This window comes from Typopeltis vanoorti, chromosome 22 (genome assembly GCF_054136105.1).
Source record: "Typopeltis vanoorti isolate ZY-2024b chromosome 22, IOZ_Tvanoo_1.0, whole genome shotgun sequence".
Taxonomy (NCBI): domain Eukaryota; kingdom Metazoa; phylum Arthropoda; class Arachnida; order Uropygi; family Thelyphonidae; genus Typopeltis; species Typopeltis vanoorti.
The window spans coordinates 24,148,625-24,164,764 of NC_143570.1; the positions used below are offsets into that span (position 1 = coordinate 24,148,625).

The 16,140-nt window shown below is 36.1% G+C and overlaps 1 protein-coding gene across 1 annotated transcript in view; it reads left to right on the forward strand.

Moving 5' to 3' along the window:
* The window catches only part of LOC150094222 (macoilin), a 192,397-nt gene that overhangs the window by 60,079 nt on the left and 116,178 nt on the right, over positions 1–16,140 (forward strand). The window contains exon 2 of the mRNA XM_090412388.1: positions 1,240–1,381. Coding sequence (XP_090268514.1) covers positions 1,240–1,381 — 142 coding nt within the window. The remainder of the gene's footprint in view (positions 1–1,239; positions 1,382–16,140) is intronic.

Here is a 16,140-nt window from a genome sequence, read left to right on the forward strand (position 1 = left end):
GTATCCCAAGGTTTTTTACGTTTAGCCTGTGCTCTTTCTCTTTTACATTATTGATTCTCTTTTAATCCTATCCATAGTTTTGAAGTCATTGGTTTTCATGTGACACATATTTTGCTGAAATGATCTGATCTTCAAGATGTTCTTTTAAACACTGATATGTGCTGTTCATTAGTAGAGGAAGTCAGAAACACAACTTGGTTAACTTTATTATTACAAAAACACAGTCCTGTCTTCTTTCTCTTGTGATCTTACTTTAAATCAGAATCAGATTCCTCCTCCTGGGCTGACTTGCATCTGGTCTTGGCACAGCCACATCCATAGTCTCCTAATAATTTGGTGCCTGTTCAAAACACTACTTATTTGTAGAATTCCCAGTGTAATATAAATCTCAGATTTGCTCATCTTTGGACACCATGAGGGTTCCCATGCATAATAACAAGCAAATGGTTATATCAGGTCTGTTGTGAAATGTCCACTGTGAGGACAAGTTGAAAGAATAAAATCTGTAGAGCTTGATAAATAAGAAGAAAAGGGATGATATGATTGAACCACATTGAATGCCTGAGAGGAATTTACCAGGTCAGTATTTGCTAATATCTTCCAAAGGACAAGAAGGATAAAGAACTAAAACTAGAAGGTTTTTGTGTTGTTTTTTTTAGCAGGGAAGTGAAGAATATGTTTCTGCATAAAAAAGTAGAAAGTGAGTGGAATGCATGGCCAGAGTTTGGGAGGTAATACATGCATAAATGCTGAACACAGTACGGCACCATCTTATTGGTTTCACAAGATGGTTCCTTACCTGTCCACATGCACCTCATGGCAGTTGCATCATCTTAGGCTAAATAAATAAATAGCAGGTAAGTGTGGACTTGACCTTCTTTGAGTAGTCTTTTGACTCCATGGAGTGACACTGGTATCATAATAGTAATTCATTTAACATCTGTGTCACTCTTTATGAGAAAACTATTACCTTAGTCTACTTATTTTGTAAAGATAATGCTAGTTCTCCTCTTTCTATGCTATGCCATGTTATTAAAAATCTATGTTAGAACCTCTTCCTCTATCTTGTGTCATGGAAAACAGACATGAGACTTTTTATAAACCCTGCTTGAGATGTTAACAATACTTATCATGTGAGAATTTTTCTATCACCATATATTTAAAGAACCTAAAATATAAATTTTCATTTATTATTTTTATTATGCAACTAAATATTTTCAATTGTTCTTACTCTTCTAGCACTTTCCTCTATTTCAAGTTTCTGTTAGTTTGGGCACTAGTACTGCTAGCAGACTTCATTTTGGAATTCCGTTTTGAATATCTGTGGCCATTTTGGCTTTTGTTACGTAGTGTTTATGACTCATTCAAGTATCAGGGACTGGTGAGTATGCTTTTTAGTCTACTTGTATTAAAATATAATAGATATACATACATGCACTTCATAATAGTAGTAATAAAAGTAGAAACAGTAACTCTGCAGGACTTGTCCTGGATTGTTGGTGATGTTTTATGAAATCTTGCATATAAATCGCTGTTAGTTGCTTTAATATTGCAAATGTCATCTCCTGAAATGCAACTTCAAGGAGTAAGTGGGAAAATATGGTAGCATAACACAATCAAGGATTCATTACTGCTTCGTGTAATAAGTAATGAACAGGGGCACTGCAATCTGAAGCACTTCTAAAATTTTGTTCTCTTTTAACCAATTTTACTTAGGTAATAAAAATAACTGGTTTACAGCAGACATGATCATTTGTTCATGATAAAATAACTTTTGATGCTCAATTATTACTATCTAATGTTAAAACCAGATGGGAACATATAATCCTAAATAACATTATTTTTCACTTATCAAAATGCTATATAGGTGTGAATATAGCATTATATTCACACCTATATAGCATATATAGGTGTGAATATAATGTTTGTGAATTGTTAAATTATAGGCTATAATAACGGGCGAATGCTGGTCTTGAAATTCACGTTTGCTGTTGTTATCATTCAGGGAGTGAGAGGTGTGATTGAAGTCTGATTAGCGGAATAATGAATTACTGACCATTTAAAACTATGTACAGTATTTAGAAATTTATGTACATTTAATCATACAAATACAACATTTATTTTACAAATGATATTCTATCTTTTTCAATTTAGCTACTTGAATACAAATTCTACCCTACGGTTCTTCTTTATGAACTGGTCAAAAACATCGTCATAAAAAGTTGGTTGTAACTTAATTTTCCCAAGCAACACGCACACTTGTAAAGGCTGGCTGAAGCTCACTGGCTAGAGCTACGTTGACTGCATATGGTCTGTGTTTAAGCAACAGAGTGAGATGGCATGAAATGGTGATGTGCACGCATGAAATCACATTGCTGCTGCTGCGAGGACCTGGAAGTGCTTACAACTGAGCAAGCCAAGGTAGTTTTGACTAGACGAGCTAGCATCGGCCTTCGATACATAACACAAAGCTCAATAATTGCCGCGCAAGCTTAAGATGTCTTCTGTCTACAAAAATAAAAGCCTAAATGGAATGCTTATAAATGCATGCATTTATTAACACATAAATATTACTTCTTTCTCAATTAATGAGCTTGCATAGCAAGCATGGAGAATTCGCCCCTGTATAATAATAATAATTAATTGCTGTTGTCACTCATCAGAAAATTGTCTTAATTAGTAGATGTACTAAATATGTATGAAGAATGATGCAATAGCAAAATTTTTTCTGTTGCATCTTTCTTTTTTTCATTTTCAAAACACTGTCTATGCTGAAATAATGATGGGACCAGTTTTGCTTTATTGCTTTACAGTATAAGTATATCTCATACAGATTTTTATTTAGTCCTTCAGAATTAGTCTCTTTTATACAAACTAAGAGGAAGTTTTCATCCCAGTGAAAGCCCCACATCAAGGTGATTTGGGGCTTTCACTTGTGAATTCAATAATAGTAATATTATTGAATTCACAAAATGGGAGTAAAAGAGCACTTATAAAACACGTAAAGCACATAGCTGTCATTTTGAAAAACATTAGTTTGTTTGAAAATGCAAATAAAAAATCAAAGTGCACACCTTGGACATTAACATAACAATAAATTGCCAGCCTGGTTGGCCGAGTGGTAGTGTATCCACTCTCCACCAAAAAGGCTGAGAGTTCGAATCCCGCCGTGGGCATGGATGTTTGTGATTGTCTGTGAAAATAGTGGTGGTGGTCGGCGGTAGATGGCGTTGGTGTAGATGATGAAGGTGGTTGCGGCTAGTGGAGTGGTGGAGACCAGAGTCGTAGAGTAGGTGTCCTCCTTCGATGAGTCTTTGGACTCCTTGGAGGTGTTATGTAATAATAATAAATTGGATAATCTGGAAGGAAGGCTGTGATTAATTTGAAATCCTTCAGAAATTATTGTAACATTTCTGTGGATCCTTCAAATAAAAATGGCAGCCAAAGGATGCTATGAAAAATCTAAATGTTTCCTTCCATTTATATGGATGTGGTAACCAAGTGACTCGCTTTCATCATCGTCACCATCATCAAATTCCTGACATGTACCCTCAAGGGGTGTACAGGATATGATAGTACTACATGAAAAATTTACATTATTACCAACCTCCTATCTTCAATTTTCCTCAATCAGTCTGTTACTTGTCAAGACCCCAACATTATCAGATCTTATATTTCTATTGTCTAAGGCAGCCATAGGATGCTATGAAAAATCTAAATGTTTCCTTCCATTTATTTGGATGTGGTAACCAAGTGACTCGCTTTCATCATCGTCACCATCATCAAATTCTTGACATGTACCCTCAACGGGTGTACAGGATATGATAGTACTACATGAAAAATTTACATTATTACCAACCTCCTATCTTCAATTTTCCTCAATCAGTCTGTTACTTGTCAAGACTCCAACATTATCAGATCTTATATTTCTATTGTCTAAGGCACTTTATACTGTATCAATCCACCTATATCGTTTTCCTGCCAACCTGGCAGAGAACACTTGTAAGTGACCATACCTGAGATTAGCTCTGCTAACACATTCCTGGATGCTGACGATGTCAAGTTCTTTCCTAATATCCTTGCTTTTAATATGGTATTGCCATTGATGCCATCTGTTCGCGCCTCTAATCTTTCTCAGGACTCCCATATCTGCAGTCTCTAATCTTTGGTCAAGTGTTTTACTTCTGACCCAGCTCTCAGATCCATAAGTTAAAACTGGTCTGAACACTGTCTTGTATACAGCTAATTTAGTGTTTTGACTAATTTCTCTCTTATTCCATATGAATTTATTCAATTGACTTTCTACCATTCCAGCTTTGTTGATTCTGTTGTCTATTTCGATATTTAATTTACCATCTTCACTAAAAACGTCATAAGTAGCTGAAATGTTTTACTTGTTCCACAGGTTCTCCGTTCAAAACACAGTTGATATTTTTCAACAATTCTGCCTATCTGCCTATTTTCATTGTCTTTGTCTTGTTATTGTTGACTTTCATACCATATCTATTATAACAGTTATTCAATTTAGTCAGGGAATCTTGCAAACTTGTAGCAGATTTATTTAGAAGTATAACATCATCTGCATAAAGCAACAAGCTGACATTAACATCTCCAATTCTGATATCATGTTTAATACCACTTTCCTTCATAATGTGATCCATATAAATAAATAAATAAATTCTGTGTGATAATACGGCATGTTTCCCCTTTTTACGGGAGTTCACAGTACCATCTAGTCCCTCCAAATTTTATCCGGGAACCGGCATAGGCTGACGAATCAGACCTATGGCTGGGTCAGTATTCCTGACTGTAATCCGTGTGTCCTCGGACCGGTTTGCCTGCTTGCAGGATGAAAAAACACCAGATAAACTGGCAGAAAAACCCTGCTGTCCACGCCCAAGACCAGCTAACTTGGCTATGGCTGAGGAAGATCCCTGCGCTTCTCACGTCATTGACAGGAATCGAACCTAGGTCACTCCTTCCCCAGGCATATGGTTGCGAAGCGCAAAGCCACTAGGCTAACCATGCAGGCTCATCCATATAGATAATGAATAACAGAGGGGATAATGTACTTCCTTGTCTCACACCAGATTTAACATTAAACCATTTTCCTACTTCCTTCAATTTTAATTGCTGACTTACAACTCAAATAAAGACTAAGTATTGCTTGATATAATGCCCCATTGACACCATATAACTGTAGCGTATTGAATAGCTTTTCTCTTGGCACCTTGTCATATGCCTTTTCGAGATCGACAAAACTTAAATACAGATCTTTGTTATATTCTCATGCTTTCTCAACTATTTGTCGTAAAGTGAAGATCTGATCCTGACAGCCTCTATTTGGCCTGAATCCAGCATGTTCTTCACCAAGCTTTTCTTCCACAGTTCTTCTCAACTGTTTCTCAAGTATACTGGCATAAATCTTGCCTGGAACACTCAGTAGGGATATACCTCTGTAATTCTCACATTAAGTTTTATTTCCCTTTTTATATATGGGTACTATTAGAGCTGTATTCCAATCATTGGGAATTTGTCTCTCTGTCCAGGCCTTCTGAACTATACAGTGCAGCCACTGTAAGACTTTTATACCACCATACTTCAGCATTTCTGGTCAAATATCATCTATTCCTGCTACCTTTCCATATTTCAAGCCATAGCTTTTTCTAATTGGATATGTATTTCTGACTTTATGCTTGTTGAGTGTTTTTTACCACTGTGCTATCACTGCTTGTTTCATTTAGCAATTTTTCGAAGTAATTACTCCATACTTCAAGGATATCTTTTTTCCCATTTTCATGTCACCTTTATCATCTCTAACTTCTTTTACAGCACTCTTTTCTCCATTTCTAAGCTTCTTCAACAACCTCCAGAATATTTTACCACCTTTTTGATATTTATTTTCTATGTTTTTGCCAAAGTCCTCCAATGACTTTTGTTTAGCTAGTTTTACATAGTGTTTAGCCTTCTTACATTTGTCTCTGTATTCTCTAACAGCACAAGCTGACTTATTTGCCAGGAACTTTTGATATGCTTTCTTCTTTTCCTTCAATCCCTCTTTAACTTCTTGTGTCCACCATGGAGTTCTGATTTTTCTATCCTTGCAGACGACCTCATCACTTGCCTCTCTGCCTGAATTGATCAGGGTTTTCTTCAAGGTTTGCCACTGAATTTCGAAGATTTGGTTCTTATTCTCAAACTCTTTCATATTTTCTTCAATAATCTATGGGAAGAGTTAAACTGGAGGAAGTAGGAGAGACAAGAGATCTGGTTTTGATGATTGAAAGAAACCTGAAATTTAGGAGACATATTCAAAAGGTAGTGAAGGTAACGCAGAGGATTGCTGCAATAATGAGAAGGACACTGACCCGCAGAGATAAAATGGTTATCATTCCATTGTATAAGACTCTGATCAGACCACACTTAGATTATTGTTCTCATATCTGGTCCCCAGGATTTGAAGGGGATAAATTAACTGTGGAGAGGGTGCAAAGGCGGATAACAAAGATGGTGTCGGGACTGTGCAATGTTAGTTAAGAGGATCGGCTGAGGAAGATGTATAGAAGATATTACAGAGTTTGGTGTATAGAAGAAGGAGAGGTGATATGATCGAGACTTTTAAACCGTTGAGAGGTGGTTACATGGTTGACACTGGGGAGTTCTTTCGCGTGGTTGAACAGCGGGAAGGAGTCATGACAAAGGGCCATCCCTGGAAGTTATGAAAGGAAACTGTGAGAAAGAGGGTGAGGAGTGGTTTCTTTGCATGGAGGGTGGTTGAGCCATGGAATGCATTGCCTGATGGAGTGGTGAGAACAAGAACGGTCCTTGCATTTAAGGAGTGGTATGATAGACTGTGTGTTTCCTAGGAGAGACCTCGCTCAATGTGTCTTGATAGACTTGTGTTTCTTAGAAAGGACCTCCCACGATGGGTTTTTGTGTCCATGGAGGCCTGAATAATAATAATAATAATAATAATAATAATCTTTGTGTATTTTAGTCTACAGTTCTCATCTGAGAGCTGCTCAACTTTTATTCGCTTTAAAACTTTCTCACGTGTCATTCTTTTCAATATGAAATTCAATTTTATCCTGCTCAAGACTAAATAGTGATCATTTCAAATCCTCTGTACACTGGTGTCCTGCACCAGGGAGAAAACATCACTATCAACAATAACGTAGTCAATGAGACTTTTCTTATTCCTTGCCTCTTCTCTCCATGTGAATTTGTGCACATTTTTATGTTGGAACATGGTGTTAGTAATACTTAGTCCATGTCCTGAGCAGAAAACCAACAGGTATTTGCCATTATTATTAGCTTTGCTCTTTTGTCCAAACTTTCCCAAAACATTTTTGTATGTCTGACAATCACTTCCTACTCTGCTATTTAGATCCCCAACAAGGACCAACTTTTTCTTTTTCATTGTGTCAATAGCTTTCTCTAGAGCAGTGGTTCTCAAACTTTTTGAAGTCGGGTCGCATTTAAATTCCTACAAATAATTGTAGGCGCACTATATACAAATTTCTGAGAAATTTGTTATAATAATTAAGTCAAATATTACAGAAAAAAAAAATGCGAAAAAAATAAAATGAAACATACCTTAAGTTTATTCATTCTTGTGTTTATGAGAAACATGATCCTGATGTGTCCTAGCGATTGCTTCAATGTTTGGGCATATATTTGAAAGGCAAACTCTCATTTCCTCGTCAATACATTGAAGAGTTTCTCTCTTTTTACACTTAATTGTGGTGAGGGTAGAAAATTCTAATTCACATAAATATGATGTTGAAAATTGTAGTAAAATGTTCAAAGCTTTTTTAGATATTGACACATTCTTCTTTTATAGAAATCCAAAAGGCTTCAAGAGACAATTCCTTATGTTTAATCATCAATCCATGATCAGTGGATATAGCTGCCAGTTCTTCTTCTGTTAATGTTAAACCAAAATCACTTGAAGTTTCCAGAAATGGGTTTCTAATCCAATCGTATTGTTCAGTGTTAAGTGATGGAAAATAAGAACTCAATTTTTCTTCTAAACTTGTTAAATGTTCAACTATTATTGGAAGTGTTTCATTTATGCAAGTGTTACTTACCAATGGAAACATTTCCAAATTACCTTCAACAGCTTTTCTTTTTCACATCTGTAGTTTTCTCTGAAACACTTTCATTTTGTCAGTGGATGTGAGAATATTTTCTTCTTTCCCTTGCATGCTAGTATTCAAAATATTGAACTGCTTAAATATATCGGCCAAATACTGTATCCTGGCAATCCAAAATTCGCACCGAAGGAGGTTACATGTTAACTGCCATTTATCAAGATAGCTATTCAAAATGTTAAAAATGTCCTCACCTTTTGTAGACACACTTAATTCTTTGCAAAAAAGAAACTGATTTACTATTTGATCTTCATTAATAAAACGGATGAATGCTAAGAATTGCGCCTTGTTGGTAATGTCTATTGACTCATCAACTTGCAATGCAAAATTTGAATACTGAAGTTTATTACTGCATACATTTTTCTCGATATCAGAAGACATTTCTATAATGCGCCTGCGAACTGTATCGTTAGGCAGATGAATCTTGCTTATTTTCATTGCTGCTTCATTTCCTAGCATTGTCATGACCATTTTCTTGCATGCAGGCAAAATAAGTGATTCACCTAAAGTATGATCTTTCATATTTTTTGCTATCAGTTCTGAGACTTGATAAGAAGCTATTTGAGCTTTATCAGAAACAGTCATCATACTTTTAAAAGAATTTGCCACTTTTGTTTGCTGTTCAGACAATCTCTTGAAAAAATTTACAGATTTATCTTGTAAATTAGAGTGTATAGTTATAAAATGTTTACTCAATTTACTAGGAAGCAATGATTCATTTGCCATTTTACATCCACATACTAATCATAGCGGCAAAGGATGATCTTCACTTCCGGTCCAAGTGACTTTCATTATATTTGCGAGTAGGCCGCAATTTTGATTTCTTACTTGCACTTAACTTTTGCTCACTTCGAGAATCTGATTCTTCAATATCACGCTTCTTTTTGAGAAATCTATCCATTTTATTTGGGTGTATTTATCTGAAAATAAGTAATATGCACATAACATCCACTTCCAACACTTTTAAAATAAGTAATATACACAACAAGAATAAACCATATTCTTTTTCTATTTGCAAGAAAAACCGCTGTTAATTAACATAATAATGATGTGTTGACAAAAAGAGCGGTATATCTGTAATGAAAAGGTATAATAAAGTAACTATTTATTTTTATATCTGGACATATTTCTCTGGAATACCACGGGGCGCACCCTTTGAAAACCACTGGTCTAGAGCCTCAAAAAAAATTCCTCCACTTCTACCTTAGTAGAGCCTTCTGTGGAACCATAGGCACAAATAAATCTCATTGTCTTGTTCTCCATTCTGATATTTGCCCACATCACTCCACTTGAGACTGCCTGCCATTCAAGAAGATTAGCCTCGTATTTAGTGTTGAATACTATGGCTACTCCTTCTTTTCCTTGATTGTCATTGCCTGAATATAACATTTTGTATTTATTGCTCAGCAAGTTCTGACCAGTTTTTGTCTTTTTTTTTTTGTTTCAGTCACCCCTATTATGTCAATCTGGTACTTATCTAATTTCTCAGCTAGCTCCATTTCTTTGCCATTCAGGCTTCTTATATTGATAGTATCGATCTTTAACTCTGGTCATGTTGAGTTGGGATCTGCTTTCAGATTTGTTCCAGTAGCTGACTTTTTGCTGTTCGCCCTGTTTCCCTGATGAAAACGTGCTGTTTAACCGGGCCTTAAACATTGCCTGGTTAAACAACGGGGGCCTTGTTTAACTGGGCGACACCCCAGCTGGCATGAAATTTTGTCGTGCTGTACCATCATTTTGTATATTGGTCGCATTCATCAAAATGCAAAATTATGCAGCTTCAGTTAAATCTTTGATTTCATCTTTACTGAAGCATACTCCTCTCCTGCACGCGCGCGCACACACACACACACACACACACCATGTTAGCTTTGCATTGTATGTGCACTGATGTATTTTCACCAGACTTCACTGCGCCATGTACAGTTTTACCAGAGCTACTTATTTAAAATCTGTAAACACCTCCCTTCAAAAAAAAAAAAAAAAAAAACCTCATGGACAAGAGCATGACACCATCTCTCCCCCCTTCCTCACAGTGTCACACAGAACCAGCCGAGTAACACTTAGATACTCGATAAGTGCACTTTAAAGATATTCTGCATGTTTTTTGAAAAATAATACAAAAATTAAATTTAGTGGCTACCTGACAGTATATAGTGCTTTTCAAAACCTAAAAAATTTGTGATACACGAGAGGATAAAAAGAAATTAAAATGCCTTTCCTAAAAACACACTTACTAACCACAGTAATCACTATTTAATTCGTAAATATTTCATCCCATATATCTTGGGACATCATCAGCACAGTAGTTCAAATAATACTAGGAATAACATACATTTAGGGTGCATGATTATAATGGAATCTAAATATGCATGTAGTAATGTGTTATAGAAGTAAATTAAATATAACTGGGGGGGGGAATATATGTGCATGTATAAAGATTATTTTACACAATTTTGTATGACAATTTCCCATACTTTAGGAATAGTAAGAACGTCGTTGCGGTTTAAATTTGGTCTGTGTAGTAGGGCTTCAGCACCTTCTTTATATATACGTTCATATTTATATAAAGATCTGTGTAAAAGTTTAGACTTCTCCCAATGGATCCTATGGTTTGGATTTTCAACTCAGTGTTGGGAGAGACCAGATTTCTGCAGTTTGAAAAACCGAATGTGGTCTTGATGTTCCGAGATGCGTTTCTGAACAGACCTACCTGTCTGACCGAAATAAGACAATTTGCAGGAGCATGGGATCTCATAAACACCAGGTAACATCAGAGGTGAGAGTTTGTCCTTAGGAGAGGGTAACAAGTTATAGATTTGGTTGATAGGTTTGTAAGTAGTGGCAAAATTGTATTTCTTCATAATTTTTGAAAGACGTTCGGAGATGCCTTTGACGTAAGGTATTGGAATCCTATGGACTTCTTCTTGTCTGGGTTGATGTGTAGGAAGGTGACTGATGATTTTTTGAGTCGTTAAGATTATATCCATTTAGTATGGCTTTTAGTATTTTTGATTATTTCTAGTTCTTGGTTTAGAGAATCTTCAGAGGAGCAGAATTTGTGTGCTCTGGAAACTAGTGATTTAATGATGCCAAATTTCTGAGATGGATGATGAGCGGAAGAATTGTGAATGTAGCAACCTGAAAATGTAGGCTTGCGATAGACAGATGTGGCGATGGAACAGTCTTCTTTTCTTTGAATGTGTTAATCCAGAAAGGAGATACTGTGGAGATTCTTTTTCTAGCTTAAAGTTGATACGAGGGTGAAGAAGGTTTATTTTATCTAGAAGCAGCTGTAATTCCTGTTCAGGATGATCCCAGACTGCAAATACGTTGTCAACATAAAAAAGTGAATATTTTTTTTTCAAGGTGTTCGAGAAACAGGTTTGCTAAGTTTGGTGATAAAGGAGATCCCATTGCTGTTCCTTCTTCTTGCTTGTAAATTGGGATGAAATATTTACGAATTAAATAGTCATTACTGTAGTTAATACGTGCGTTTTAAGTGATGAATTCACCACAGGCTTCGTTATATTAAAATACCTTTCCTTTAAGTTCTTTACCAAGTTAGATATATGCCAAGGAATTCAATATTAATCATTAAGAATTGTCAAATTTAAGTCTGGTGACAAGGCTTATACATTGCCTATTCATAACTGTATTTTTAAGGAAATTATTAATTTAACTAAAACAAATTTAATTAATACTTCCAGTATTTGAGCAAAGTCAAATTGCCATCATCGGCGAACTAAACATAATAAGATACATGCACACAAGTACTATACTAAGTAATGAAGATGAAGCATGTCAACTGAGAGTAGACCTAAAGTCCTTGGGTTGTTGGGCTGAAATGTGGAGGATGAGAGCTTCCCAAATTTGGGGCAGTTTCATGCAGCGAAATTTGTTGAGGTTAGGGTAGTTTCTTAAGGCAAAAGCAGATTCAAGGAAAAATCTTTTGGATTTATATTTGCTGCAATGGATGTCAAGGCTTTTTTTCCAGCATATTCTATGGTGGGTGTCCAAAGCATGGTTAGCAAGTCCTTGAGTGGCTGGCTGTAGTGCTTGGAACTGATATAGTCCTTATGTTCAGCAATTCTGATGTTGACTATCCTGCCTGTTTGGCAATAGTAGGATAGTTCACAACTACAAGGGACATGATAAACACTTGACAGTCTCGGGACTGTGGCTGGTCTTTGGCGGAATGGATAAGAGATGCTAATTTTTTATATGGTCTGTAAGTAGTTAGTTTTTAAGATTTTGGTTTTGTTTTTTAGATGTGCCTTGGATATATGGAATAGTAATAGCTGTGATAGCTTTGATGTAGTCTCTATTCTTGAGAGCAGAAGAGGGTATTTAGCCTGCTAGAGGGCACCATCAGGACTTTTAGGAGAACAATGGCTTCATCTCTTCATTGTCAGTTACTGTGTTGTATTGCCTATGTGCACGTGCCTTTTTTTGTAAGTTCCTTTTGAAAATGGCAACATGACGTTGCTGAAATATCGGAAATATTTATTAAAGTGTAATTTAATTTATATTCGTATCTACGTTGTTCAATTCCTTAAGTGATTTAGTAAGGCTAGCATGTAATTAAAGTGTCTAAGAAGGAGAGACTGTTATTTTCTTTTTTTTTTTAATGTGCAGTGGTGGATCCTGAGATGTTGAGTATTTAGGTATGTTAAAAATATGTTGAGAGCATGCAGTTCATACAGCCAAATGGAGAACACATCATCAGCAAAGCATAGCTGAACAGTGGGTCTATATGGGGCAGAGTTTAGAGCTTCAAATGTTTCCATAAAGAAATTAGCTTGGGGGGAAGGAGGGAGAGAAAGCAGAGCCCATGGCTGTCCCTTTTATTTTTTTCTAGAGATTAGTGCACTATAACTTGGCCATAACCACACTCTTTTGTTTATAAAAATTCCTACAGAAGAAATTATGATTCAGATTGAATGTGGGATTCTCAGCCTTCCTACCCATATTGCGAACAACATCAGACTGGATGTTGCCATTGTATTAATTCAAGCAAAATCTCCAAAAAAGTAACCTCTCCTATAAAGAATATGAAGAACTATTGAAAATCAAGAAAAATAATAAAATAGTAAATACTAAATTTGATTAGAAAAGCAGTGTATGACAATTATAAAATCAAGATAATATTTAATGGGAATTTAAGTAAAATAGAAACAAGAGGTGTAAGGTGAGGGTACATACTCTCCTCTACAATCTTCTTAATAGTAATAGAGGTAATGAAAAATGCAATAGATGAAAGCATTAATATGCAATATGGATGAACAAATAAAATAAGCTATTTAGATTTTGCTGGTGATATGCAGGTAATGGACAAAAAAATGGAAAGTGACACATTTCGATTAATATGCCGTTGGTACACCGTGGGCTTCTAGTACAGCCTGTAATCTCCAAGTGAGAGACTCTGTAAGTGCTCGGAATTCGACTGGAGGAATTTTACACCATTCATCAGACAGAAACTGGATCAGTTTGTTCTTTGGAGGTGGGAAACATTGCCTGAGAGTTCACCCCAAAAATTCATAAATGTTCTATAGGATTTAAGTATGGCAATTTGGATGGCCATGGCAGACAGGACACCTCACTGTCATCTTCCACGAACCACTTCTGCTTGATGAATGGGAGCATTATCCTGTTGAAACATGGTTGGCTGTGTAGGAGAAAAGTGTATCAACATGGTATGAAGATGATCGCTTATGATTGAAAGATAATGTACAGCATCCACTTTGCCTTCCAATACAACAAGGAGACCCAAACCATGCCATGAGAATGCATCCCAGCCCATTACAGAACCACCAAAACCTTTCACAGTTAGAAACAAGCCATCTGGCTGGTAAGCTTCTTTCAGCTGATGCCACACACATATTCGTCCGTTTGCAGCAAAATGTGTGAAACTTTTTGTGTAAACCATTGGACATAATGATGATGTGCATTGATGGGAGTGATCAAAGGCTTGTGTAAGGCAACCCAATCGTGATATCCAACGCTGTGTAGTTCCTGGCACAGAGTTTTTGTTGAAATAGGTTTCTCACGACTAGTGTTGAATTTTTCACACAAGTGCTCAGCAGTAGCCTGCCTATTTTTCGTGGTACATCGCACTAATGTTTGAATGTTCCTCTCTTGCAGTAAGCACTTTTGTCCACTATTGCATTTCATTGATGATGTTTGTCCTGTTGATTGCCATGCTAACATAACCTTGGAATGTTCCTCCACTAACATATGCAATTTCAGCTGTTCTAGTAACTGAGATCCTCTCTTGATTCCATTCTAACATGCAATAAACAGCAGCAGGCCCCTGTTTGTTTTTTATACTCATGTCCCTAGGAATGTTGGGAGTACATTTGTATATCAACTGCATCTGTGTTTGGTGCATCGTAGATGCTGCGTTGCAGCTATCAATAACGCGACCTAATACCTTAGTGTTTCCTTTTTTTTTTTTTTTTTTTTTCTCCCTCTTACCTGTATGTTTGTTAGCTCAATAGCACCAACAGATATAAAGAAAAATAGATAATTTAAGCCTGGAAGCTTCAGAGTGTGTCTTAAAAATAAACCAAATGAAAATCAAAATAATGATTAATCTCTTATAAAGATTAATTAAGATTAATCCCAAACAAAATTTAACACTCCAACTTATGGAAGAATCACTAGAACAGGTAGACACTTTAAATCTAGGATCAGTGGTGAGCACTGAAGGAGGAACAGAAGAGGACATAAAAAATATAATACAAAAAAAAGCCCAAATTGTCTTTAGTACAATGAAAAACATGTGGATAAATAAAGAAATAAATCTCAAGACAAAAATAAGATCCATCAACACAAATGTAAAGTTCTATTATATGGATCTGAAACCTAGAGATTAATCAAAAGAAATTTAAATAAAGTGCAGATTTACATAAATGGATGTCTTAGAAAAATATTGGGAATATGCTGGCCAGATAGAATTTCAAACAAGACATTAGGGGACAAATTAAATCAATCTGGCATCAAAACAGAAATAATGAAATGTCAATGGAGATGGATAGACCACACAATCAGAAACCCAGATAAGGGTAGGTATAGCAAAGATAGCCATGGAATGAAACCCACAGGTAAGCAGAAGGGAACATCCTGAGTTGACCTGGAGGATAGAAATCTAAGCAGAGATGAAACGGCTGGGAAAATGCTGGAATGAGATCAAGAAAGAAGCAATGAACAGAGTCCAGTGGAGAACAATGATTGAGGCCCTGTGCTCTGCAGGGAGTGAAGAGGATAAGTAAAGAAATCTGATTAGGGAAATGCTACAGTAGTTCTGAACTACTTTGATTACACATTAAAACTTGCTTCTTTACTTCAAAATCGCTCAACTGTCTTCCTTTAGACTATGACCTTATCAGTACACAGATCACATCACTTTGTAGACTCCTTAAAAAGGTCACTTCCTGACCTGTTGAAGTTACTAATAAACTAAAACCATATAATTAATAAGGATGTGTCATTATACCCAATTCTACAGTTGGGCATAATGCCATTGATTCACCCACATACAAATTAGCCAAAATACTCTCACAATATACTGTCAATGCTCTTTCCCACATAAACACTTCAACACATTGACATTGTGGTCAGTTGCAATGTCTCCTCTCTGTTCACCAATGTCCCATTTAAAGACACTTTAGACCTTATTCAAACTGAATTTTTCTCCCAATATGTTAGCCTTGTTTAAGTTTGCTATGAAATCTGTCTGTTCTGTTTGCCAAGGAAAATTCTACAAACAAATAGAGGGGACAGTATAATGACACATCCTTAATTAATAAGGATGTGTCATTATACCCAATTCTACAGTTGGGCATAATGCCATTGATTCACCCACATACAAATTAGCCAAAATACTCTCACAATATACTGTCAATGCTCTTTCCCACATAAACACTTCAACACATTGACATTGTGGTCAGTTGCAATGTCTCCTCTCTGTTCACCAATGTCCCAT